This window comes from Macaca thibetana, chromosome 2 (genome assembly GCF_024542745.1).
Source record: "Macaca thibetana thibetana isolate TM-01 chromosome 2, ASM2454274v1, whole genome shotgun sequence".
NCBI lineage: Eukaryota > Metazoa > Chordata > Mammalia > Primates > Cercopithecidae > Macaca > Macaca thibetana.
In genome coordinates this window covers 104005921-104032997 of record NC_065579.1, presented here as the reverse complement: position 1 = coordinate 104032997, position 27077 = coordinate 104005921, and the positions used below count along the sequence as shown (strand labels likewise).

At 53.9% G+C, this 27077-nt stretch overlaps 2 protein-coding genes across 3 annotated transcripts in view; both read right to left on the bottom strand.

The window, feature by feature from the left end:
* The window catches only part of INKA1 (inka box actin regulator 1), a 119639-nt gene extending 103182 nt beyond the window's left edge, over positions 1-16457 (bottom strand). The window contains exon 1 of the mRNA XM_050780983.1: positions 16454-16457. The gene's annotated coding sequence lies outside the window, so the exon portion shown is untranslated. The remainder of the gene's footprint in view (positions 1-16453) is intronic.
* Positions 1-27077, bottom strand: part of RNF123 (ring finger protein 123) — a 34024-nt gene that overhangs the window by 6785 nt on the left and 162 nt on the right. Inside the window, exons 2-31 of one of the 2 annotated variants that reach the window (XM_050780715.1) lie at positions 25517-25634; positions 25255-25339; positions 18464-18543; positions 18229-18323; positions 17746-17800; positions 17548-17633; positions 17159-17245; positions 16864-16931; positions 16581-16706; positions 16089-16203; positions 15898-16002; positions 15318-15443; positions 15106-15198; positions 14961-15034; positions 14058-14175; positions 13758-13857; positions 13522-13583; positions 13262-13333; positions 12914-13034; positions 12164-12265; positions 10292-10398; positions 9866-10064; positions 9370-9515; positions 8979-9062; positions 8140-8247; positions 2071-2248; positions 1137-1211; positions 900-987; positions 726-813; positions 549-633 (exon numbers count right to left, since the gene is read on the bottom strand). In XM_050780715.1, the coding sequence (XP_050636672.1) occupies positions 549-633; positions 726-813; positions 900-987; positions 1137-1211; positions 2071-2248; positions 8140-8247; positions 8979-9062; positions 9370-9515; positions 9866-10064; positions 10292-10398; positions 12164-12265; positions 12914-13034; positions 13262-13333; positions 13522-13583; positions 13758-13857; positions 14058-14175; positions 14961-15034; positions 15106-15198; positions 15318-15443; positions 15898-16002; positions 16089-16203; positions 16581-16706; positions 16864-16931; positions 17159-17245; positions 17548-17633; positions 17746-17800; positions 18229-18323; positions 18464-18543; positions 25255-25339; positions 25517-25598 (3010 nt within the window). In that variant the 5' untranslated portion in view covers positions 25599-25634. The remainder of the gene's footprint in view (positions 1-548; positions 634-725; positions 814-899; positions 988-1136; positions 1212-2070; positions 2249-8139; positions 8248-8978; positions 9063-9369; positions 9516-9865; positions 10065-10291; positions 10399-12163; positions 12266-12913; positions 13035-13261; positions 13334-13521; positions 13584-13757; positions 13858-14057; positions 14176-14960; positions 15035-15105; positions 15199-15317; positions 15444-15897; positions 16003-16088; positions 16204-16580; positions 16707-16863; positions 16932-17158; positions 17246-17547; positions 17634-17745; positions 17801-18228; positions 18324-18463; positions 18544-25254; positions 25340-25516; positions 25635-27077) is intronic. The other variant, XM_050780716.1, reaches the window with a different exon arrangement.

Sequence of the window (27077 nt, the reverse complement as noted above, 5' to 3'; positions counted from 1 at the left end):
ATCATGATACTTGCCCTCTGCTCCCAACTAAATGTCCCTTCCTCCAGGGACCCCCATGAATACCCTCTGGGCACCTGGCCAACCTCCAATCTGTGCTCCCACTGGACTCAGGTGTCCAAGGCCTAAGCCAAGGCCAGGGTCTGGCACCAGCAGAGAGCAAAAAAGAAGCAGAAGGACATGGTGCTGGGACAAGGCTGGAGGTCAGGGAGCTAGCTTTGAGGGCAAGGGACAGAGTATTCAGTCTGCATGAGCTGCGGCAGGCCAGGAAGATGGTGCCACCTCTCACCATGACCCATGTAGAGCGTCCAGGCCCAAAGGGCACATGTAGGACTGTGGGCAAGGTGGGGGAGGGGGAGTCCCAGCCCGAGCATCCTTGGGCTGGAAGGAAGCAAGGAAAGTGGAAACCCCAGGGGACAAGTAGGGAGTCTGGGACCCAATGGGGGAACCAGAGAGGGGCTGGAAGAACTGGAGAGTCTGAAAGAACCCATGGGTAGGGGGTAAACACCCCCGCCTGCCTTGCTCAGGACTCCACCAACCCAGATACTCACTCTGGAGGCTGGGCAAATTGGCATCCTCAAGTTTGGTTTTCAGCAGATGTGGCAGCCGTGTATAGCGGTACCCGAAGCCACAGCCCTGTGGAGGTGGGGGTCGGTGCTCAGGTCAATGGGACAGGGCACCCTCTCCCTTCAGCCAGTCTCAGCCACCTCCCCTTGAGTCAGGCTTACCCTCCAGAGCCGCACCAGGATCCAGTTGGTCTGGGCCCAGGGCCGCTGCTCATAGGGTGCCAGGAGGTTCCTCACCATGGCGATACGCCTGTGAGGGCAAGGAGGGGAGAGACATGGGGTGAGGCTGGGCACGGTGCTCGTGGCCAGGGTGTGTGCCTCCCAGGCCCCACTCACTGCTCCTCAGGGATTCGCTCCACAGCCCGCAGGGAGTGTGGGTAGCACACGTAGCTGGCCAGGGCCTGCATCAGCGAGTCTCGGATGTCTGCGGGGAGACGCCATGCCTCAGTAGGGGCTTGGCATGAGCCCTGGACCCATGTCTCATGCCCACCTGGCCACATTTTTCATAGAAGAAAGCCAACCAGAGGTGCCATCCCATCCCCTTCCCCCTGTACCCTCCGTAGGGCCCCTCACCAGTGCCCACGATGCGTGTGTCAGCAAAGTGTTTGGCGAGAATGGCAGCCAGGCGGGTCAGAGTCTCTTCATAGCCTGCAAGGGTAGGAATTGAGACGTGTTGGCTAGGAGTGGGGGCTCCAGAGGCAGGCATGTCAGCAGGTTGGGTGGGCTTGGGTAGCAGGCTCTAGAGCTGGCTCCCAAGGCCAGCCTGGACCCAGGCTGGCATCTGGGGACATCAGGCAAGGCATTCATTGGTGGCTGTGGAGGGGCTAAGGCATAGGCTCACTGTGAGGGGATGACAGGCCCTGGCAGGAGCCCTGACCTGGGCTCAAACCCATCTCAGCACACACACCTGATGAGCAGTCAAAGCTCCTTGGGCACCCACAGCTCTGTCTTTGAAGACAAAGCCTACACCGAGGCCTGGGGCTAGGCAGGGGGTGGGCTAGGGGCTATGACAGCTCACTGCCTGATCCAGACATACACAGTACAGCTTAGCCTGGAATCAGTGGGCTGCGAGAAGCCCAGGTTCGGATGTGGACCCTAGCAGGGTCCACCCCCTGCTGTGATTTACCAAGACAAACCATTCTGCCCCTGACCAACTGCCACGCTTTGTGACCAGTGCCAGGGAGTCAGGGTGCAGGGCCAGCTGGCTGCTGCACCACAGCAGTTGCTCATAGCACTAGGAAGGAAGTGAAAGCCAAGGGGTCTCCACCCACTGTGTTCCATCTTGTCTGTTTTCCTTTGCCAGGGAGCTGTTGGATCTGTGGCTGCAGGTCCCAGGGCAGGGTGCAAACATTTGTTTGCTGCAGGGTGAACCACAGAGGAAGCTCCTCCCCTCCCTGCCCCCCATGGATGTGTGTTGCTGGGCCACAGAGGTCTCAGACCAGGGCTCCTAGGGCTCACACTAGAGACCCCTTTTCTGCTTCTGCCCCAGCCTGAATGGTTCCATCACCTGGGAGCTCCTCCATGCTGTGCACGGGACCGAAGTAATTCTTGAGAGCACTGTAGCTGTTGATGGCCACGCTCAGGTAGAACTCGGGCATGAAGGCAAAGAGAGACCCTGTGCGATCACCGTGCTCAATGGTCTGCAGGCAGACGCGCAGCAGCCAGTAGATGTCCAGCATCTTCTCCTGCAGGAGGCACATGGGGTGCTGCTGGGTTGTGCACCAGTGGGGTCTTGGGCTCATGTCCTGGCCTGGGGATTAGGAAAGGCCTCCCCAGGCCTATGACAGCACAACTGAGACCTGGATTTCAGGAAGCACGAGCAGTGGCTTAAGCAGGGCAATCGAGTCCTCAGCAGGCAAGAGGGACGCACTCAGTCTGGAGGGCGTATTACTGCAACCCAGCCAGAACTCTGGTCAGCATATTTGTAAGCAAGTTCTTTTTTTTTTTTTTGAGATTGAGTCGCCCAGGCTGGAGTGTAGTGACACCATCTCGGCTCACTGGAACCTCCGCCTCCCAAGTTCAAGGGATTGTCTTGCCTCAGCCTCCCAAGTAGCTGGGACTACAGGTATGTGATACCACGCCCAGCTAATTTTTGCATTTTTAGTAGAGATAGGGTTTTGCCACGTAGGCCAGGCTGATCTTGAACTCCTGACCTCAGGTGATTCACCTGCCTCAGCCCGTAAGCAAGTTTTAGGCAAGAGAGTGCTGTGACCAGAAGTCTGTGTTGAAAAGTGGAGTACAAGATGCATGGAGGGCCCAAGAGAGCTGGCGATGGTAAGCAGGCAGGCAGAAATTTGATCTGGAGTGCAAAGGAGAAGGTGGTGGGAAGGCAGGGGGCAGTGTGACTGGTGGAACAGAGGTCACAGGAAACAGACAAAACCTGCTGAGGGCCCTGCTCCCCACAATGTGGTTTCCACAGAGTCCATGTCAGGGAGCCCAGGCAAGAATGCGGCCTCAGGTCCCAGCCCAGACCCACAGCACCTGTGTGTCTTGGAGTGCGGTCGAAGCACCTGGGCTTCACACCAGCTCTCTGATGTGCCCTAAAACCCAAGGAGCTTAGGAGAAGATGTAAGCAAGAGTTTAAGGGGCGGGCCTGGGTGCAAACCTAGGCAACGATGATCCTGCTGCTACAGAAGGCCAGGGAAGATTGGGTCTGGCAAGGGGATGGCAATGGCCCCATGAGAGCTAAGGCATCAATGCAAGGGAGATGGAAATGTGCCAGCTGGATTGAGATGGGGGCAGACAGAGACCCTGGTGAGACTGTTTCAGAGGTGGGGAAGAGCCCATGCTAGAGGGAGATGAAGGAGAAGATGAAGCAGCTAAGACAGAGAAAGAAGGAGACAGCATAACTTTTGGGCACATGTAGAGTCAAGGCTGGAGTGCAGTGGCACAATCACAGTTCACTGCAACCTGGAACTCCTGAGCTCATGTGATCCTCCTGCCTCAGCCTCTAGAGTAGCTGGGACTACAGGTATGTGATACCATGCCCGGCTAATTTTTGTATTTTTAGTAGAGATGGGGTTTTGCCATGTTGGCCAGGCTGGTCTTGAACTCCTGACCTCAGAGTAGCTGAGACTACAGGTATGCATCGCCATGCCCCGCTAATTGATTTTTTTTTTTTTTTTTTTGTAAAGATGGGTTGTCCAGGCTGCTCATGAACTCCTGGCTTCAAGCGATCCTCACGCTTCAGCCTCCCAAAGAGCTGTTCTACAAGAGTGAATCTTTCCATTAATAATGGGATTAGAAAGACACAGGTGAGTTAGTGCTGAAGATGTGGAGAATGAAGGCGGTTCAACATAATAAAGACCATATGAAAAGCCTCCATCTAACATCACACTCAATGGCAACAGACTGTAATCTCTCCCTCCCTCAGACCAAGAACAAGACAAGTGTGCCACTTTCTCTACTTCTGCTCAGCATACTCCTGGAAATCCCAGCCACAGCAACTAAGCATGAAAAAGAAAGGAAACCACACTGGAAAGGATAAAGTAAAATTATCTCTGTTCACAGACATGATTTTATAAGTAGAAAATCCTAAAGATACACACACACAAAAAAAACCCCAACTAGGATTAATAAATAAATTCAGCAAAATTATAGGATACGGTCAGGTGCAGTGGCTCAAGCCTGTAATCCTAGCACTTTGGGAGGCCGAGGCAGGCAGATCACCTGAGGTCAGGAGTTCAAGATCAGCCTGGCCAACATGGTAAAACCCCATCTCTACTAAAAATACAAAAATTAGCCGTGGGCAGTGGCGGGCATCTGTAATCCCAGCTACTCAGGAAGCTGAGGCAGGAGACTTGCTTGAACCCAGGAGGCAGAGGCTGCAGTGAGCTGAGATTGTGCCATTGTGCCACTGCACTCCAGCCCAGATGACAGAGACTCTGTCTAAAAAAAAAAAAAAAAAAATTGTAGGATACAAAATCACTATGCAAAATCACTATGCTGGAGTGCAGTGGCAAGATTTTGGCTCACTGCAACCTCTGCCTCCCAGGTAGCTGGGACTATAGGCATAATGGGATTAGAAAGACACAGGTGAAAACCTGCAAAGTAATCAAGAAAACAATCCCATTTACAATAGCATCAAATAAAGAATAAAATACACTGGAATAAACTTAACCAAGGAAGCAAAAGACTTGAAGCTATCTTGAAAACTACAAAATGCTGCTAAAAGAAATTAAAGATCTAAATAAATGGAAAGCCATCCTGTGTTCATGAACTGTTAACATTGTTAAGATGTCAATACCACTCAAAGGAATCTATGTATTCATGCAATCTCTATCAAAAGCCCAGTGGTATTTTCTGCAGAAACAGAAATACTCCTCTAAAAATTAATATGGAATTTCAAAGGACCTCAAATAGCCAAAACAATCTTGAAAAACAACAAAGTTAAAAAAAAAAGAAAAAAGAAAAACAACAAAGTTGGAGGTCTCACTTCCTGATTTCAAAACTTACAGCAGGCTGGGCGTGGTGGCTCATACCTGCAATCCCAGCACTTTGGGAGGCCGAGGCAGGCGGATCACCTGCGGTCAGGAGTTTGAGACCAGCCTGACCAACGAGGTGAAACCCCGTATCTACTAAAAATACAAAAATTAGCTGGGTGTGGTGGCGCATGCCTATAGTCCCAGCTACCTGGGAGGCAGAGGTTGCAGTGAGCCAAAATCTTGCCACTGCACTCCAGCCTGGGCCACAGAGCGAGACTCTCAAACAAAACAAACAAACAAACAAAAAGATATGCAAATGGCCAATAAGTGCATATAAAGGTACTATTTGCTATAATATCACTAATCATTAGGAAAATGCCGAACCACAATGAGGTACCATATCCTACCCATTAGGATTTACTATTAAAAAAGTAGAAACTGCCAGGTGTGGTGGCTCATGCCTATAATCCCAGCACTTTGGGAGGCCGATGCAGAAGGATTCCTTGAACCCAGGAGTTTGACAACTGGGCAACATAGTGAGACCCCGTCTCTACCAAGAAAAAAGCAGGACAGAAAATAACAAGTGTTAGTAAGGATATGTATGGAAAAATTGGAACCCTCGTGCACTACTGGTGAGAATGTAACAGGCACAGCCACTGTAGAAACAATATGGTAGTTTCCAAAAAATTAAAAAGCAGAATTGGCTAGGCACAGTGGCTCATGCTTGTAATCCCAGCACTTTGGGAGGCTGAGGCAGGCGGATCACCTGAGGTCAGGAGTTCAAGGTCATCCTGACCAACATAGTGAAACCCCATCTCTACAAAAAATACAAAAATTGCCAGGCGCAGTGGCTCATGCCTGTAACCCCAGCACTTTGGGAGGCCGAGGCTGTCAAATCACCTGAGGTCGGGAGTTCAAGACCAGCCTGATCAACATGAAGAAACCCCATCTCTACTAAAAAAAAATACAAAATTAGCCAGGCATGGTGGCGCATGCCTGTAATCCCAGCTACTCAAGAGGCTGAGGCAGGAGAATCACTTGAACCTGGGAGGGAGAGGCTGCCATGAGCCGAGATCGCACCATTGCACTCCAGCCTGGGCAACAAGAGCAAAACTCCACCTCAAAATAAATAAATAAATAAATAAATAATTAGCCGAGCATTGTGGTGCGCGCCTGTAGTCCCAGCTACATGGGAGGCTGAGGCAGGAGAACACCTGAACCCAGGATGTGAGCTGAGTCGCGCCATTGCACTCCAGCCTGGGCAACAGAGTGAGACTCCATCTCAAAAATAAAATAAAATAAAATAAAATAAAAAACAGAATTACCATATGATATAGCAATTCCACTTCTGGGTATATAACCAAAAGAATTGAAATTAGGGTCTTAAAGAGATCCTTGCACACCCATGTTCATTACAGCATTATTCACAGTAGCCCAAAGTAGAAGCAACTCAAGCGTCCATCAACAAAGGACTGGATACACGAAATGTGGTGTCCATACAGTGGAATATTATTCAGCCTGGAAAACGAAGAAATTCTGACACATGCTATAACACAAATGAAGCTTGAGGACATTATGCTAAAGCCAGACACAAAAAAACGAATAGTGTATGATTCTCCCTAGATGAGGTGCTTAGGATAGTCAAATTCAGAGACAGAAAGTAGGATGGTGGTTGCCAGGGGCTGGGGAGGGGAGAACAGGAGGTTCTGTTTAACAGGCACAGAGTATCAGTTTTGCAAGATGAAATGAGTCTGGAGATTGGCTGTACGACAATGTGAACAGACTTAACACTTAAAAATGGCTATCAAGGGTGGCCGGGCACGGTGACGCACGCCTGTAACCCCAGCACTTTGGGAGGCCGAGGTGGGAGGATCACACGAGGCCAGGAGTTCGAGACCAGCCATGCCAACATAGCGAAACCCTGTCTCTACTAAAAAATACAAAAATTAGCTAGGCACAGTGGCACGCCTATAATCCAGGAGAAGTGCTTGAACCCAGGAGATGGAGGTTGCAGTGAGCCAAGATCATGCCATTGCACTCCAGCCTGGGCAACAGGGTGAGACTCTGTCTCCAAAAAAAAAAAAAAAAAAAAAGCTAAGATGGTAAATGTTATGTCACACATATTTTAGCACAACTAAAAAAAGGCAGAGAGATGAGAGGGAGAGGGTCTTGAGAAGACAGTGTGGGAGAGGGCAGCCAAACTTCTGAGGGAGGTGGGCAGGCAGGAAATCTCAGGACAGAAGGGAGAGGAAGTTCTCGGCATGGGGCAGTAAGCACAGTCATCCAGGGTAGCAAGGGAGTCAGGAGTGGGAAAAAGGTGGAGGTGGTTTGGGTTTTGGGGAGGAGCCATGAGAAGAAACAGCAAGCAGAGATGATAGAAATGGGGACCCCAAAGGCCTCAATCACCCAGTCATGCAGGGGTACAGCCAAGAAGACAGCAGATACCCTGAACTGGGCACCTTAAGAGATCCTCAAGGCATTCACTGGTGGGGGAAGAGATGCCAGGAGAGGCAGGGAGAGGAAACAAGTCCAGAGGGTCTGAGGCCTGGGGATAAAACTTTAGTCATAGCAGGAGTGCCCCATCCATCCGTCTGTCCATCCATGTATCTAACCAGGCTGAGTGCCTTGGGAGGGCAGAAGCTCGTCTTTCTGATTTATTAATGTGTGTGTGTCCCTAGTGTCCAGGACGGCACCTGGCACACACCAGGTTTTGGGTGCATGTTATTGAATGAATGAGCAAGTGAATGAGCGAGTGAGTAGAGAACAAGCCAGTGGCCTTGGGTGGTAATGAATCAGACAGAGGCAGACACAGAGGGTGGGGTGTGGCTCCGGGAAAGACTGCAGAGCCCCTGATGCACTGGGAGAGAAGGAGGGGAGCCAAGAAACTGGGAGGGGGTGGGAGCAGGGGAGGCAGACAGAGCAAGCTTGTTCCTCGAAGGACAGGTCTATGAGGCGTACTGAAAGTCCAGAAACAGCGCTTCCTCAGTCCACAGGGCATGAGGAGTACAGGGAACATGGCATGGGGTGATGGAGTCTGAAGTGGGAAGGGACATGTGTGTGCCAGAGGCCCGCGAGGGCAGGGGCATCAAGGGCCCTGGCACAACCTGGCCAGACAGTGAGGTCGGGGAGGGGCAGCTGCAATACTGGCTTACCTGGGAGTAGACAGTGGCGTGGACCCAGGCAAGACGACGGCTCAGGTGGTCCAGCTTTTCTGAGAAAACCTTCTGGCTCTTCGTCAACTCTGCAAGGATGTCCTTCCTCTGCCACCCAAGGGGAAAGGAGGACAATCAAGACATGGTCCCATGCTCACGTCCACCCTAACCCTAACCCTGCAGGCAGCCTAGGAAGGGCCCTCTAGTGCCTGGAGTGGGCAAGGGATTGGGCTCCCTTTTTCAAAACCTTCTTCTGCCACTGACCCTCTGGTGACCCTGAGCCAGCCTCAGAACAGGGCCATGGTGGTCCCCTCATGACATGGAAGTAAGGCCCAGCTGGGGGTCTGTGAGCCCCTGGCCAGAGCACCCAGGGAGCTGATATCAGAACCACTGCTCCCCCAGCTGCCAGGCCCAGGGATCTGCTGACAGGTGGGGGTGGGTGGGAGCTGTCAAGGAAGCTCAGCCTGGGCACACTGGGCCCCACCTTCCTAGGCCAGGGCAGCTACAGCAGAGGGCTCCGGAGGGTGCAGCGGAGCCAGGCCCCGCTTCCTGCTGACTCTGCAAGTGGCCGAGGAAGCACTCAGGGTCAATGCATAATTTATGAGGAGACTGGGTGTGCTTCAGCACTTATTGGGCCCAGGGGGTGGGGGGCACCTAGGCACAGGCCACACTGGTGATAGGTGCCAGGCCTTGCTGCCAGCCCCACTCTCACTGGCGTGCTATGGCCAGGGTTAGGGTGGGGATGAGAACTACCAGGGCAGCCCCCAGAACCAGACTTCATCTGTGGTTACTCATACGAGTAAGCAAGCTGCCCCCCACCGAGACTATGTGGGCCTTACCCGCTTGGGGCACCGGCGGAGCTTGTCCTCTGTGTCCCTCAGAGCCATAGCGTATTCATTGACATCATCGGAGACACCCACCATCTACACAGCATGGGACCACGTGTCCAGAGGGCCCCTTAGGCACTTCATCCAGCCTTCTTCAGACCCAGTGTGGACCACCCCAGCCCTGCCAAGGTCCCAACCTGAGGCCCAGGGCGGTCCCATTCCCACAACAGTCAGCAGGTCAGACTGAGGCAGCAGGAGCAGAAATCAGCCTCACTGAGGCATGTGCTCCCATGCACGGTCTTGCATAGGCAGCCCTGCAGGCCCATGTGCATACAGGCATACACACACACCACCAAACACGCACACCACCCCCCACCCAACGCGGGGTCCAAGAGTGCACGACCTTGCCCAGCTGCTGGTGTACGCTGAGGTTGTACATCATGACTGCCCCATCTAGGACTTCCAGCAGCGAGTTCTCGGTGAGGGGCTGCTCAGGCTCCTCGGGGGGCCGCCCCAGCAGCAAGCCCTCGTTCCAGTGGCTGCCTTCAACTGGGGAGTCAGGGAGGGCAGGGTCAAGGGTAGGGCCATCCCGGCTCTCCTGAGCCTTCCTCACAGCAGGAAAGGAAATTGTCTCTCCCATTCCTGTGCCCAAGGAGGGACCCGCAGGGAGCCCATGGGGGCATGGGGGTGGGGTGGGGTACAGGGCAAGGCCTGCGGTACCAGGACCTATTTCTGTGGCATTGATCTCCTGCCCTCAGAGTGTGATTCCTGCACTCCTGGGATGCTGCCAGGCCACAGGGCTGGGAGGGCACGGGGTGTATTTTGGCTTTGCCTGGGGCGGGGATTGTACACTGTCGAAGGGTCCTTTGGGGACCTGCCTGACCCCACCCAGCACCTACTGTCCTCACGGGTCCTCTGTTCCACGCTCAGTGTGCGGACCTTCACTTTCTCCGAGGTGCTCAGAGGCCGCCGTGGGGTCATGAGGCTCACAGCCGCTGTGCTGAGGAAGCGGTTGGCTCGGCCCAAAGTTGGAGAACTGAGCCAGCCGGGCCGGGGCAGGGGCAGTGGCCCCCCAACAGCCAGGGCCTGCATGGGGCGCTGCAGTGAAGAAAGGAGGCCAGGACCAGGGCTGGCTCAAGGTTCCCTTGGCCCACGGGGCTCGAGAATCATGAGGGAGGGTCCATGCCTCCACCCACAGCGAGGGACCAGCCTGGTGAGAAACCCCTTGCGTGCATGGAGTGGGAGGTGGCCCTGGATGAGACTCCTGCCCACAAGATACAGGTAAAGCCCAACACAAATCCCACCACCTGCAGCCATTGCGGCACCTGGGCCATAGCTGGGGCTGGCTCCTCATCCTCGTCTAGGTCATCCATGGTGGTTGACTGGAGCTCCAGTGGGTCGATCACAATGTTGGCTTTGGAAGCAAGGTCATCTGGGAGGAAGAGCAGGAGGGTTCTCAGGCCAGTGGTGGTACAAGAGGCCACAGTGGGCCGGGCGCGGTGGCTCAAGCCTGTAATCCCAGCACTTTGGGAGGCCGAGACGGGCGGATCACGAGGTCAGGAGATCGAGACCATCCTGGCTAACACGGTGAAACCCCGTCTCTATTAAGAAATACAAAAAACTAGCCGGGCGAGGTGGCGGGCGCCTGTAGTCCCAGCTACTCGGGAGGCTGAGGCTGGAGAATGGCGTAAACCCGGGAGGCGGAGCTTGCAGTGAGCTGAGATCCGGCCACTGCACTCCAGCCTGGGTGACAGAGCGAGACTCCGTCTCAAAAAAAAAAAAAAAAAAAAAAAAAAAAAAAAAAAAGAGGCCACAGTGGAAGTGCCCAGGATGGTGAGAGAGCCCAGCACGCTGGGCAGGAGGCCTTGCAGAGCCCGGTTTAGCACCGTATCTGTCCCTTATCCCTCTGCCTGCTCCACCCAGCCTTCACTCTGAATCTCAAGGGCCCCGTCTAGCCGCCACTCAATAGCAGGAGGCCTTCCCCATTATACTCTTCTTTTTCATTTATTTTCAAATTGACTTTCTTTTTTTTCTTTTTTTTGAGACAGAGTCTCGCTCTGCCGCCCAGGTTGGAGGTGCAGTGGTGCCATCTCGGCTCACTGCAAGCTCCGCCTCCCGGGTTCATGCCATTCTCCTGCCTCAGCCTCCCGAGTAGCTGGGACTACAGGCGCCTGCCACCACGCCTGGCTAATTTTTTGTATTTTTTTTAAATTAGAGACAGGGTTTCACCATGTTAGCCAGGATGTTCTCGATCTCCTGACCTTGTGATCCGCCCGCCTCGGCCTCCCAAAGTGCTGGGATTACAGGCCTGAGTCACAGCGCCCAGCCCAAATTGACTTTCTTTATTCTACATAGATGTAAGCCCATCATGCCCTTCCTGCCAGTCCCCAGTTTTGTTTCCCAGGACCTCCTGTTCTCCAGGGCCTCCTCTACTCTGACTACTCAATAAACAAAAGGAGATGCCAGGGCTGCTTCATTCTGGGCACTCCCACTGGGAGCCAAGCCTCATCCCAGGTTCATCCCCACTTCCATGCTAACAACCGACCCCGCCTTCACTGCCTCCAGCCCAGGCCTTGCTCCCCGCTAAACGTGCTGTGTCCAACACAGAATTTCTCATCTCCACCACCTCCTGCAGCCACTCTCCCTGATGGAGCCCTATCCACACAACCTCTGGCAGGAAGCCTGGGGTCATCCTGACTCCTCCCCTCCACCTGTGCCCTCTCCTACCTCCCTGGGGCAGGCCCTTATCTCCTGTGTGTGGACACCTGACCTCCCTGTCTCTCAGCCCCTACACTCCGGTGTCCACACTGCGGCACCAGAGAGAGGTTCTGATAGCACAGACACACTCTCATGCCTGGCTCAGGGCCTTGCTCTCGCTGTGCCCTCAGCCCTGCCCCAGAGCAGTTTGTGCTCATCCCTGAAGGCAGCTCCAGCAGCACCTGCACACCCCAACCACACCTCACCAAGATCCCTGGTCCCCTGCCAGGCACGCCTGACCCCTATGGCATGGGTGCCGGAGGGAAAGAGAAGCTGCCCAGATGCGGGGCAGGTGGATCAGTATCTCCCAGCCTGAGTGGGTGGAGACTCGGGCACCCTCTGGTGGCCATAGGATGGCTCAGCATCCACAGCTAAGCAGGCTTAGGGACAGTCCCCAACCTGGCCCCAGACCTGTTCTCAACCCACAGGACTGCACACACCTTTGAGGGTCTTCCGCAGGTGCGAGAGGAGGCCCCCCAGACGCTGCAGGTCAAAGTAGTCCACCTTGCCATTATAGAAGACCTGGGGAGGGATGTAGGCCTCTGCGAGGAGTTGAGGAGGCCAGACCAGTGGTCAGGGCCCAGCAGGAAGACCCTCCCCACAGCCCTCCCCTCCAATCTGGCCTAGCACAGCCTGGGAATTCTGGGCTTGGCCACCCACCCACCCAGACAGACAGAGGAATCAGAGCCCAGACCTCCTCTACCTCCTCCCCACCCCTGCCATTTCAGGTCAGAGCCAGCAGCTGCATAACTTGGGGGCATGGGGGTACTCATGGCAGCTGTTCACTCGGGAGAAGCAGAGAGGCCCAGTCTCAGCCCTGTGGGATATCCCCCAATCCAGGGCAGGTAAGGCTCCCACTGACCCTTGGGGACTCAAACACAGGGCCCCCCAGCACCCACCCAAGGCAGCCCTATAAAGGACACACAGAGAAATGGGGGGTGAGGACCAAAGAAAAGAGCCCATAGCGGTAAGAGCCCGTGGGACAGTCAGAGCTAACACAGGATCGGCAGGCCTGGGGTGCAGGGCTCTTGCTGCCCCAGTGGAGAAGGCACCTGTGGCTGGGTAGGACTCAACCAGGCAGGATGCTGGGGACAGCTCCCCACAGGCCCTCAGCTCAGCACTAACATAAGGGGCTACCTTACGCCTGGCTCTGTCTAGCCTCACTGACCTGGGGCCCCAGTGCCACTCACCCTCACTGAAGGAAGCATGGGGATTGGAAGCCTTGTATTCATCCCAATAGTAGCGCAGGGCAGAGATCAGCCGGTGTAAGAAGCAGACCATATACTCAGGGGGGCAGAGCACGGGCATGTTCTGTGGGCACCAGGCATGAAACATGCATTGGTACCAACCCAGAGCTTCGCCCATTCCTCATCCAAGGTCCTGCCCGAGGGTCAAGGGTTTAGCAGGGAGGGAAAAGCAGCAGAGAAAAGCTCGGGGCTAGGCAGGGACAAGGCAGTCCGAGAGGCACCAGGTGCTGAGGGTGTGGCCTGTGTAGTGCAGCCAGGGGTCCACAGTGGGCTGGCCTGGAGGACACCTACCCCCCGGCCACTGGCGTTCTCCTGCAGAAACTTGCGAAACTTGGTCAGGAAGATGTACCTAGAAGCTTCGCCCTTTGAGGGAGGGAAAAGTGAGGCTGTGCTGAGCTGAGAATGCAGGCCCAGACTGGGCTGGCTCAGTGATGCACCTTCCCCCAGCCCCTGCCATGTGAACCAAAGCCAGTCCCCACCCTCTGGGTCTTAAGGCCCAGTGCAGCATCCCTCCCCACAGGGCCCCACCCAGGACTCTGGGAGTCGCTCACCCCATTGTCATCTTTATTGTCCAGCAGCAGCTTCAGGATTTGGACCTGTAGTTCTTCCACCACTGGAGGTAAAGTGAGGAACATGGCCCTCAGGCTCATGGGTGGATGGGGAGCAGGTTTGGGCCAGGGCTCCACCACCAGGGTTTCCCGAGTCCCACCTAGACATGGGCACCTCCAAGCGCCTTCATGTGCATACACACACCTCCCACCCTACCCTGTGCCCAAAGCAGGCCGACCTTCGATGCGCTTCCTGAGCCGCTGGCAGCCCCGTTCGTAGGCTCGCCGCCGCAGCCGCTCCTCTGCGGTCTCCTCCTTCATCTCTGTGCTCTCTTTGCCCTAGGCAGGGGTAGCAGGTGGAATACAGCAGGGTCACGCAGGACCTAGCCAGGCCTCCTTCACTCAGAACACCCACACCCCATCCCCAGGGCTCCAAGGACCAGGGCCAGTGAAAAGGTCTCATGCTAGGTGCCTGGTGGCCAGGTGCCCAGGCCAGCCCTCACCATGACCTCTGCTCATCTCATTTGGGGTGCACCCACCTCCCTACTGGAGCGGTGGGGCCACCAGGTGGTGGGAATGAGCTCCTGCAGGCCGGCCTCCTCCACACGCAGGGGGCTCTTGATGTAAAAGAAGACGACGGAGCGGAGCACATCGAAGCTGGCGGGTGTCAAGGCAAGGCTCTGCTTGCCCAAGGGCACTCTGCACACCCTCAAGAGTCCTCCCCGGGAGCCCATCCCTGGATGTGCCTACCGCAGCTCTCCCACCACCACAGGGGCATGCTGCTGCTATGTGTCTGACCCCCAGGGCATGCTCCCTGACAAAAAGCTGTGGTGGTTAAGCCCACCAGGTCCAGTACAAAGCAGGTGCACAATAAGGGCTTGTCACAGGAACACATGACTGTCGGATAAGCTGGAGAGAGGGCCTGGGGGCCTTTTCTCAGGCCCCAACTCTGACCTCTGTGTCTTCCAGCTTTGTATCTGCCCCCTGGAGGCTGGAAGACCCCAGACCAAGAAAACGGCTATGAGCTCAGGCTTCCCAGTCAGGGGCTCAAAGCTATGCTCTCTCACTCACTCATGCAGTTCTCAACAATTTTGGGAAGCAGGAAGAGCTGCCTCCTTAAAGATCTTGCAGGAATCCCCAATGTGGAACATGAACAAAAGTGCTGGGCTGTGGCTGAAGAGGGCAGGCCCTGTGGCCCCTCCCACACCTCCACATAGCCCGAGTCTGCAGTCATTCGGAACCCCCTGGCTAGGCTGGCTGGCCAGGCTCAGTCCTTTGCTCTCTCGTCCTTGCTCTGTAGAGAAAGTGCCACATGTTGGGCAGCTCTGGTCCTCCTGATCCTCCCAGGGGACCCCTGGCCTGATGGACACTCTCCTTCCTGGCCTCTGCTGAATCCAGAGGGCACCCCATGTCTGGCCTGCCTGGTAGCAAGGAAAGGATACAGAACATTGCTAAGCAGAAACTTGCGGGACTTCTCATGCCTCAGGATGGCGATAGTGAGCCGCAGGTAATGGATCTGTGGAGAGGGGGTGTTCAGAGTGGACAGGCGAGTCCCAGGGGAATCAGGGCAGGGGCAGGGGCTCCCACCTGTAGGCCCAGGTCTGGGACGATGGGCGAGAACCGGTACAGCCGAAGCAGGGACATCATCAACTGCTTGAGGCAATCTTGTACCTCATAGTCCTGGGGGAACAGATGCCAAGGCAGCCATGATTGGGGCCTTTTCCAAGATTCTCCCTGTATTTTCCCGACCCCAGTGAAGATTGACTGCCAGGCCTGAGGCCTGAGGTCAGGAGCCTCACCTCCATGAAGAGCCACAAGAGGTCCAGGACCTGGTGCACCACGGACTGTGCCTGTGCGGGTGTGCCCTTCTCCACGATGCCCAGCAGGAAGCTCATGAGCACAGCCTCCACCAGGTACACCTTGCGCTGCACCAAGGCCAGGCACTGGTGAGGTGGCAGCCTTCCACTCTGGTCAAGGCACCCCTGCCCTGGCACATGGCCGAGGCAGAAGCCTCAGGCACAGAGCCTTGAGCCACTTGAGCAACACCAAACATAGGTGAGCCCTTCCAGGGTCTGACTGAGGGACAAGAAGGCCATTGCCCCATGGCTCCTCTAAGGCTTGGCACATGCAGTTTCCTTGGCCTGTGATGTTATGATCCTTCAGTCTTCCTTCCAGGACATCCCCTGATGCCCTTGGTTGGCAATGTCCCCGTTTCCCTGGAGGACTGACTTTGAGGTCTGAGGGCCCTGGTCACATGGGGCCCCTACCAGGTAATGCTACGGGACCTCGGACACCTCAGTACCGCAGCCCCAAGTGAAGGCACATCTACCATGGGCGTGTCTAGCATGGCGTGTCTCCTCCCCTCCCAATGCTGCTCACCAGGAGCGGTGCGAAGCGATGGAAGATGTGGGCCAGTGTGAGGAGGACGGTGGGCTGGCCCCGCAACCGCCACTTGGAGCTCTCCTTGTCCAACAGCCGTCCCTCCTGTGTGGAGGGGGGAGGAGGGAGAAGTGTGAGGGGCAGGAGGCTGTGGAGGTCCCCCAGCCCGCCAGGCCCAGACCCCAGCTCACCACAGGATCCAGCTCCACACTCAGCACTGCCCGGAAGCAGCCCAGCAACCTCTGTGCCCGCACTAGGTCAGCACTCGGTGGGTCCTGCAGGGGCCGGTAGCCCGCCACTGGGTAGGTGCCAGAGTTAAGCCAGCAACGCCTTATCTGTGGCTCAGACATGCCCACTCCCTCTCCACTGCCTACTCCCTCTCCACTGCCCACCCCCTCAGGGGTCTGGGCTCTAAGGCAGGGCTGGTTTGCATCACAACTTGCCCACTTACTCTCCCTAGGGAGGACGCTTCACATTCCTCATCTGTTCAATGGAGACAAGGGCACCCAACCAACCAGGCTACTGCAAGGAAAGTTGTCTTCGACACCCTACATGGCCCCCCACTAACTCTGCAGCAGCCAGGGCCTGCCACCAGCCCATGGCATCCCTGGGGTAGGGAGTCCCTCATCCCAGCTCCCCCAAGAGCTTCTGAGCAGCCCACAGCCATCTTCACAAAATGATATCGCAGAGGACGGCTGCCAAAGTTGAAGGCCACGGACTCCTTGAAAGAGAGGCTGATGGCTGGGAAGTAGGCCATGCCCAGGCCCCTGGACAGGTTCTCAAAGGCAGTGCCCAGTGATACACCATTCCTGGGGAGAAGGGTGGGTCTGTGAGCCAGTGCTAAGGATGTGGCTGCCCACCCTCAGGCTATCAAACTCAGCCTGGCCCCTTACCGGGCCCAGGAAACTGGGGGCAGTCTTGGGAGGCCCCAGGGACCAGGCCTGGGCATAGAGACAGGAAACTCACAGGCAGAAGGACAGAGTGCCATCATCCAGGTCGATCAGGCAGCTCACAATGTCCCCCGCTGCCCACGCCTGCCATGAGAGGAGGCCTCATCAGATGCACAGAAGCCCAGCAGCCTGCTGGCTCTGAACCCCAGCTGCGTTTCCAGAACCACCCAGGGGAGACTGGCCACAAGGACAAAGGACCTGGGTCCCTGACCCTTCCCTGGTGCCCTATAGTCCTTATGGCTTCCCAGTGGCTCCAAATAAGCTGTAGTGACAGTCATGGGGCGGATGACCCACAGGGGCTTGGCTCTCACCTTGCCATAATTCGTCGTGGTCACGTTCCACTTGCGCACGCGGTTGCCATCATAGGCATAGGAGTTGTGTGTATCTCCAACCCCCTCCTAGGGAGGAAATGCCTGTGAGGTCCCTGGTGAGGTAGGCAGGGGCTGGGCTAGAGCCCACCAATCACCAGCCTTGGACACATATGGCTCTAGAGAAGGGAACAGATGATCTGAGGGAAAGAGTAAGGGGTGTTCTCTGAACTACGGTGCCTGGGATGGGGTTGGACATGTTTCTTCCCCAGAGGGTAGTCCAGGTTGGTTAGGGTCCTGGGCAGTTCTGAGGGGATCCAGAGACCTGATGAGGCCTGCGGCAGGAGAAGCTCTCCCTGGGCCCAGGGAGGGGTCCCCTCCCCAACTTGTACCTCCTGGTTGAAGCGGCAGCTGATGGTGCACCAGCCGATCTGCATGAGCCCCTGGGAGGAGATGAGGACCTCGTAGACCCATTTCCCTGGAAAGAGCTGAGTTAGGGCCACGAGGTGGACAAAGACTGCCTCTTGCCTCATGCCTGGGCCCTTAAACTTTCTCCCAACTACCTAGGCCACAGCAGGGTAAGGTCTCACCTTTGTACACGCATGTGGTAGAGCGGATGGTGCCAAAGTTGCTGTGTCCAATCACCTAGGTGAAGAAGAGGGGTGGTGGGCTTGCTCCCAGGTACACAGAGCATCTCCCCAGGGGAAAAAGACCCCATCCCCAACTGAGCCAGCCCTGGTGGTATTTGCCTGTGGTGGCCAACACTGCACTGTGCCTGAGGATGGTGGGAGGGGGTACGCTTGTATCAGGAGGGATCCTGGGCCAGGGCAGGATGAGAGAGGGACTCAAGGCTGTGCTGGGAAGGGCTGGGGGCTGAGGCCACATCAAGACTGTTTCAGGGCTTTGGTGGGAGAGTTTGAGGACTGAGAACACAATGGTCTGGGGTCATGTCAGGGCAAGTTTTGGCTGCAGCCCCATCAAGATGAGTAGAGAGACTAGGGCCACATCAGGAGGAGCTTGGGGCTGTGTCAGAAGGGGCTGGACCTGGGTCTCCAAACCTCACTCTCACTCACCCCCAGCAGGTCATCATCCACCAGGAGAAGCCCCTCAAAGCCACCTGTGTGGTCCAGGACCACAGTGGATGGGCCAAGCCGCCCTTCAACCTGTCCTGAAAAGGGGAGAGGTGGGATCAGGCAGGGAAGAGCATTTGAAAGGATGCATAGGGTGTCCTGAGCTCACCAGATGTCTCCAGGTCCCCTAGGTCCCAGCTCTGCAGCTCCCAACCCCACTACAGAGGCGGCCACATACCCTGGCTTTCCTCCTCTTCATTGTCCACCTGTAGCAACTGGTCCAAATGTTCTGGCAGGTTCTGGAAGTTCAGGGGTTTCCTGGGGAGAGTGAGAGGCTGCCAGGGGTCCACAAGTCCTTGAAATCAGCCAGATGACACTAAATCCCATCCTTTCCCCTGAGCTCACAGTGTGGCTGCCTAGACTCCAGAAAAAGGGCTGTGCCTAGTCCTAGACTCTGGCACGCAGGAGGTCAGAAGGCTGAATTATCCACTAAATTCAAAAGTATAACCAGTCCAGGCCGGGCATGGTGGCCCATGCCTGTAATCCCAGCACTTTGGGAGGCCAAGGCAGGCTGATCACCTGAGGTCAGGAGTTCGAGACCAGTCTGGCCACATAGTAAAACCCCATCCCTACTAAAATACAAAAATTAGCTGGGTGTGGTGGTGTGTACATACAATCCCAGCTACTTGGGAGGCAGAGGCAGGAGAATCACTTGAACCTTGGTGGGGCAGAGGTTGTAGTGAGCCGAGATCGTGTCATTGCACTCCAGCCCGGGCAACAAGAGTGAGACTCTATCTCCAAAAAAAAAAAAAAAAAAAGTATAATTGGTTCAACCTGGTGCACTTCAGGACTGTTAAAAAAAATAGGCCAGGCGCGGTGGCTCACACTTGTAATCCCAGTACTTTGGGAGGCCGAGGCAGGCGGATCACAAGGGCAGGAGATCGAGACCACGGTGAAACCCTGTCTCTACTAAAAATACAAAAAATAGTCGGGCGCGGTGGCTCAAACCTGTAATCCCAGCACTTTGGGAGGCTGAGACGGGCGGATCACGAGGTCAGGAGATTGAGACCATCCTGGCTAACACGGTGAAACCCCGTCTCTACTAAAAAATACAAAAAACTAGCTGGGCGAGGTGGCGGGCGCCTATAGTCCCAGCTACTCGGGAGGCTGAGGCAGGAGAATGGCGTAAACCCGGGAGGCGGAGCTTGCAGTGAGCTGAGATCCGGCCACTGCACTCCAGCCTGGGTGACACAGCGAGACTGTCTCAAAAAAATAAATTTAAAAAAAAAAAAAAAAATACAAAACATTAGCTGGGTGTGGTGGCGGGCACCTGTAGTCCCAGCTACTCAGGAGGCTAAGGCAGGAGAATGGCATGATCCCAGGAGGCGGAGCTTGCAGTGAGCCAAGATCGCGCCACTGCACTCCAGCCAGGGGGACAGAGTGAGACTCAAAAAAAAAAAAAAAAAAAAATAGGGGCCGGGTGTAGTGGCTCACTCTTGCAATCCCAGCACTTTGGGAGGCTGAAGTGAGCAGATCACGAAGTCAGTAGTTCAAAACCAGCCTGGCCAACATGGTGAAATCCCAACTCTACTAAAAATACAAAAAGTAGCTGGGCTTGGTGGTGTGTACCTATAATCCCAGCTACTTGGGAGGCAGAGGCAGGAGAATTGTTTGAACCCGGGAGGTAGAGGTTGCAGTGAGCCATGATAGCGCCACTGCACTCCAGCCTGGGTGACAGAATAAGACTCAAAAAAAAAAATAAGTCTCCAAAAAAAAAATACATATATATATATGTACACGTATATACATATATAGTGTATTATATTTACATATAACTATCTATATACATATTTTATATACTATATAGTAGCCCTCTCTAAGTCTTAATTCCTTCATCTGTAAAAACAAAATAATGGCTTATGTCAGAGATGCTGTGAAGAGCCCAGGGAATAACATGTGCTGTCTGCATAGCACATAACCTGCCCACTCTCAAAGGTGGCTGTGTTGATGATGTCTGGAAGAAGGAGGCTGGGAGAAATGCTGGTTCCCAAAGTGGTCAGTACCAAGGCTACCTAGTCCAGCCCTTGCCCCTAGGCCTGTGGTTCCTTTGGGGCAGATTCCAGTCTCGCCACCACCCAGCCAGGGGAGTCTGTGTTGAATGGGACATGTCCTGGAAGTATGAAAGGCTCAGCCCTCTGAGCTGCTGGATGGCTTTGTCCTGTACCCACCAATCCATAAATGATCAGCAGAGCACATGTCCCACCTACTCGAGCCAAAAGAGTTGGGAAAAATCTGTCTGGGTGGCCCCCTCATCCTCTCAACACACATGCCTAGAGGGAAAAGGGTACTGTCTAATGCCAGTCAGTGCTGTCCTGAGCTCAGCTCCCAAGAATAGCAGGGAGTGAGGTGGTGGTAACCAGCAGGACTCAGGCAGAACGGAGGCCCATTACATACCTGGCTACCCACAGGCTGCCACCACCTGCTCTTCCACCTTTAATGCCAGTTTCTCCCTACTCATCCACACAGACAGAAGGCTCTGGAAGGGGACGAAGATGGGACAAAGCACCCTGACAAGGTAGCCACTACCCAGGCTCAGGGATCACATATTCCCCCAGTGTAAGTCACTCCCAGCCCTGAGCTATAGGAGCGGAGATGCACAAAGGCCCCTCCCCACTCCTGCTCAGTCCCAGGCCAAGGCCAGGTGGTGGCTATGCAGTTGGGGTGCTCAGCTAGCGGCACAGAAGGCTAAAGCCAACCCCATCTCTGAATACCCCAGTGGGCCCAAGGATAAAGCAGCCTTCCTCAAAAGCAGTTATAGGCCAAGCATGGTGGCTCACACCTGTAGTCTCAGCACTTTGGGAGGCTGAGGTGGGAGAATCACTTGAGCCCAGGGGTTTGAGACCAGCCTGGGTGACACAGTAAGACCCTGTCTCTTAAAAAAAAAAAAAAAAAAAATTAGTTGGGTGCTGTGGCATGTGCTTGTGGTCCCAGATATGTGGGAGGCTTAGGTGGGAGGATTCCTTGAGCCAGGGACTTTAAGGTTGCAGTCAGCTATGACTGTGACATAGCGAGACCCTGTCTCAAAAGAAAACAATTCTTAACAAGCCCACACTTGGGACGGCTACTCTTGTATCAGACCCCAAAAGTCGTGTGCCTGATCCTGACAGCAGACTGCACATATCTGTGGGCAGTCGGCCTGAGAGCCACCACTGAGTGCCTGCAGCGCTGCCCATTTGGCCAAGACTAGCAACTTGCCTGACCTTTTTGGATCTCCTAGGCCCCAGTTCAGGGCCCTGAAACCCCATAACCACTGACTGATGGCCCTACCACCTGCTCTCTCTCCTGGCGGCCACAGCAGCAGCAGCAGCAGCAGGACCATCTCTGGTATCACATGAGGTAGGGATCAGATGGCTCTGGGAACAGGCCAGGACTGAGTATGGGGTGGGGGTGGGCAGGAACTCTCTGCAAGCAGGAACTTTCTGACCACCACAGCTACTTAAATGGAACAGGTAATGATGCTGCCTTTTGGACCTGCCTAAAGAGCAGAAGTTGTGAAAGACAGAACAGCTAAGGCTGCTGAGGGGGTGAGAGACAGGGACAACCGTGCCTCACTGCAGGGAGGGAGAACCTACTTGATCCTCTGAAGAAGTAATCTGGCAACAGTCTTAAAAGTGACTGCAATTCAAACACTCTAGCCACACGACTCCAGCCCTGGGCATCCTCACAGCATTGTTTACAAAAGCAAAAGTCCTTCCAAACTAGGGCAGTTGTATGGGCCACAGCAGACCCCCGGCCCTAAAGACGCTCAGTAAGATAAATTGATAATGTGGAAAAATACTCTCGGGATAACATTTGATGATAAAAATAGGATGCAAACTTCTATAAACTTTTGGAAGTGAGGGACATGTCCATTACCTTGAGAGCAGTGATGGTTTCACGGGTTATATGTTAACACTTATCAAATTGTATACTTTAAATATGTGTAGTTTGTTGTATATTAATCATAGCTCAATAAAAATGTTTTAAGAACTAAAGGTGACAAATTTTTTTTAAAGTTTTCTATACAGCATAATCTGAACTACATACATTATGAGATAAAGAAAACAGACATGAAGTTAAAAAGCTTCTGCAGAGCAAAGTAAATGATCAACAAAGTGAAGAGACAGCCCACAAATGGGAGAAAATATTTGCAAACTACCCATCTGACAAGGGATTAATAACCAGAATATATAAAGAACGCAAACAACTCTATAGGAAAAAAACTAATAATTCCATCAAAAGATGGGGAAAATATACGAATAGGCATTTCTCAAAAGAAATCATACGAATGGGCCAGGCATGGTGGCTCATGCCTGTAATCCCAGCACTTTGGGAGGCCGAGGCGGGCGGATCACGAGGTCAGGAGATCAAGACCATCCTGGCTAACACGGTGAAACCCTGTCTCTACTAAAAATACAAAAAAATTAGCCTGGCGCCGTGGCGGGCACCTGTAGTCCCAGCTACTCGGGAGGCAGAGGCAGGAGAATGGCGTGAACCCGGGAAGCGGAGCTTGCAGTGAGCCGAAATCGCGCCACTGCACTCCAGCCTGGGCGACAAAGTGAGACTCCGTCTCAAAAAAAAAAAAAAAGAAAAAGAAAAAAAGAAAACATACGAATGGTAAACAGGCATATGAAAAGGTATTCGCTGGGCGCGGTGGCTCAAGCCTGTAATCCCAGCACTTTGGGAGGCCGAGACGGGCGGATTACGAGGTCAGGAGATCGAGACCATCCTGGCTAACACGGTGAAACCTGGTCTCTACTAAAAAATACAAAAAACTAGCTGGGCGAGGTGGCGGGCGCCTGTAGTCCCAGCTACTTGGGAGGCTGAGGCAGGAGAATGGCATGAACCCGGGAGGCGGAGCTTGCAGTGAGTCGAGATCTGGCCACTGCACTCCAGCCTGGGCGACAGAGTGAGACTCCATCTCAAAAAAAAAAAAAAAAAAAAAGAAAAGGTATTCAATGTCACTGGTCATCAGAGAAATGCAAATCAAAACTACAATGAGATATCATCTCACCCCAGTTAAAATGACTTATATCTAAAAGACAGGAAATAACAAATGCTGGCGAGGATGTGGAACAAGGGAACCCCTGTACGCTGTTAGTGGGAATGTAAATTAAGATAGTGCAATCACTATCAAGAACAGTTTGGAGGTTCCTTAAAAAACTAAAAATTGGCCAGATGTGGTGGCTCATGCCTGTAATCTCAGCACTTTGGGACGTCGAAGTGGGAGGATCACCTGAGGCCAGGAGTTCGAGACCAGCCTGGCCAACGTGGTGAAACCCCATCTCTACTAAAAATACCAAAATTAGCAGGGCGTGGTGGTGTGTCTGTAATCCCAGCTACTCGGGAGGCTGAGGCAGGAGAATCGCTAGAACTCGGGAGGTTGTAGTGAGCCAAGATCATGCCACTGCACTCCAGCCTGGGCAACAAGAGCAAAACTCCGTCTCAAAAAAAAAAAAAGCTAAACTAAAAACTGAGCTACCATAAGATCCAGCAGTCCCATTGCTGGGTATATACCTGAAAGAAGGGAAATCAGTATATCGAAGAGATATCTGCATTCCCATGTTTGTTGCAGCACTGTTCACAATAGCCAAGATTTGGAAGCAATCTAAGTGTCCATCAGCAAATGAATAAAGAAAACATGGTACATATACACAACGGAGTACTATTCAGCCATAAAAAAGAATGAGATCCTGTCATTTGCAACAACATGGATGGAACTGGAGGTCACTATGTTAAGTGAAATAAGCCAGGCAGAAAAAGACAAACATTGCATGTTATCACTTACTTGCGAGAGCTAAAAATTAAAACAATTGAACTCATGCAGGCAAAGTACTGGATGGTTACCAGAGGCTTGGAAGGGTAGTGTAGGGCTTGTGGGGAGATGGAGATGGCTAATGGGTACAAAAAAATAGAATTAATAAGACCTATCTGGTAGCAGAACAGAGTGACTACAGTAAATAATAATTGTACATTTAAAAATAACTAAAAGAGTATAACTAGATTGTTTATAACACAAAGGATAAATGCTTGAGGGGATGGATACCCCATTTCCCATGATGTGGTTATTATGCATTGCATGCCTGTATCAAAGTATCTCAGGTACCCCATAAATATATATACCTACTATATACCCACAAAAATTAAAAATTAAAAATGTAACACAAAGAAAACAGAAAAGAATCACATTTGAATGGTCATGTTAAAATAACAAGATAGCAGGTGCTTTTCCTTCTTTTTTTTGAGACAGCGTCTTGCTCTGTCACCCAGGCTAGAGTGCAGCGGCATGCAGAGGCCAGCTCACTGCAGCCTCAACCTCCTAGGCTCAAGTGATCCTCCCACATCATCCTCCCTAATAGTGGGACTACAGGTGCACGCCACCATGCCCAGTTAATTTCTATATTTTATTGTAGAGATGGGGTCTCGCCATGTTGCTCAGGCTGGTCTTGAACTCCTGGACTCAAGCAATCCACCCACCTTGGCCTCCCAAAGTGCTGGGATTACAGGTGTGAACCACTGTGCCTGGCCCTCTGTCTCTAAGTTTCTGCTAAAATGTACTTGTAACTTTTATACTGACTACACTTCAAAGTATTAAACTTGTAAAGAAAAGGCCCTGGAGGGGTTTGTTCTTTACAAGATCAGTCAGAAGCTACAAGGGGCCAGGCTGAGGCCAAAGTGTGGGCAGGTACATGCAAGGCCAGATGCTGGGTGTGGAGTAGGTGCCAGGTGCTAGCTGGGCATGAATGTGCACCTGCTCCCTGACCTCTGCTCCCTGATTCTCAGAAGGAACTAGCACTGCCTGGAGACAGGAAGAAGCAGACAGAGTATGGAAGGCAGACTCTCTGGCCAGAGATCTTGCAGCCAGGAGCACAGTAAGAACAGAGCCTAAGCCTATCTGTCCAGAGCCCAGGCTCCCTTTCCCTACAACTGCAGCCTCCCTGCTCTGGTCTGGTCCAGCGGAGTGAGGAGGGGCCACCCACCCAGCCATACCTGCTGGTGGCTGCTGGGGGTGCATGGTCAGAAGAGGAAAAGATGCGGTTCAGGTAGTCATTCAGCAGCTTCTCCTGCACAATGCCTGAGCCACAAGTCAGAAGGGAGAAAAGGGCCACATGATCAGTGTAGCTCCTGGCCCCTGCAGGCCCCAGAGACTTCTGGTCTTAGGCCAGCCACAGATGCAGCAAGGCCTGAGGCCTTTGTCCCTTCCTTCTCCTCCCAACAAGAGGAGCCTCCTTCCTTCCCTGCCAGCCCTTACCTGTGACCCTGGATTTCTCAGCATCTGAGGTCAGCCTATAGCTCTTGCGGGAGAAAGACATGCCGGCCCCCTTGGATGCCATCCTTCATCTCTTATGGGCAGCCAGTGGTCCTGGAGGCTGAGCCAGACACAGAGCCTGTCTACTCAGGGCCAGCCAGGGGCCCCCAAACCTGACCTCAGTCCTGCCATGGCAGGAAGGCTTGGGAGCAGGTGAGGCCAGGGGCATGCACACTAACACATAGGGCAGGGGAATGCAGGGGCTCCCAGCTTCCTACACAGGGAGGGTAGCCAGGGTCTAGGCCCATGTGACAGGGACCACTTCTTGTTCTCCAGTGTCCCTGTGCCCAGCACAGGCCTGGGCAGAGAGCCGGTACCAGATACATTTTTGCTGAACCATAACTAAATGTCTCAGCTCTGTGGAAATCAGACCAAAATGTCATAAGTGAGGTGCCCTGGGGCAGAGCCCCTGTTTCCATCTCAGTTGTAAGCCATCCTGAGTCCAGCTCACAACCAGAAGCGAGAGTCCTACACATTCCCCCAAGTGCAGATCACCACTGGTCTGGTCATCTCTAGCCATAAGTCCCACTTACTCCCCACAAGGCTGGAGGCTCTTTCCTCAGCCCTGGGTTCCTCCCTTCTTTTATCCATGGTCCTGATAGTTCCCCTGTTTCCACTCACACATGGGGCCTCCCACCTCATCCAAGCACCACCTTTGCCCAGCCCTCATGGCAAACTCCACTGGTCCTCCTAGTGCATCTATCCCTCATATCATGTTGCTGCTGCAGCTGCTCCAGAACCTGCACTGAGTCCCTGGTGCTGGTCTCACTGATGTGTAGCTGTGCTGTCCAACACAGCAGCCATCATCCACATGAGGTTACTTAAATTTAAAGTTGTAAAAATTAACAATTAGATTTCTCAGTTGCCTTAGCCACATTTCAAGAGTTCAATGACCGCAAGTGGCTAAAGGTTACTTTATTGGACAGCACAAAGGTAGGACATTCCCACCACCATATAAAGTTCTATTAGACAGCGCAGGTCTAGAGTTTCGCTCTGCAGCACTGCCTTAGCCAGCACTCCCTACTCTGCAGCTCAGCCTCTTATCTCACCCCAAACAGACCCTCTACTCCCGCCACAAACCCTTGTGGGTCTGCACCACGCCTGCCCCTCGGGAAGGTGGTTTTCCCGACCTCGGGCCCTCGGTGGGCGTCCGTGATCGGTGCCCCTTCACTACCAGAGTAGTTGAAGGTCTGATTAAACGCAGTCATTCATTTGATGAGCAAACCTTCGAGACACCCACTCCGGGTGTCAGTTGCTGAGGACCCAGGTGAGAGACGGACCTTGTCCCCGCCCGGGGACTCCCTGTCACGGCTATCCCATCCAGCCCCGCCGGGGTATTCGGGCTCAAAACCTAACCTACTCCGCCGTCTGGGAGCCCAAGGACAGCGAGGGCGGGGTATGGCTCCCCCAAGTCGCCCCCGCCTGGCCCCAAGCTCCAGAGGACCTGCCAGAACAGCTCCCGCTCGGAGTTTAGCACCACGATCCTTGCGCTGCAGCTGCCCTC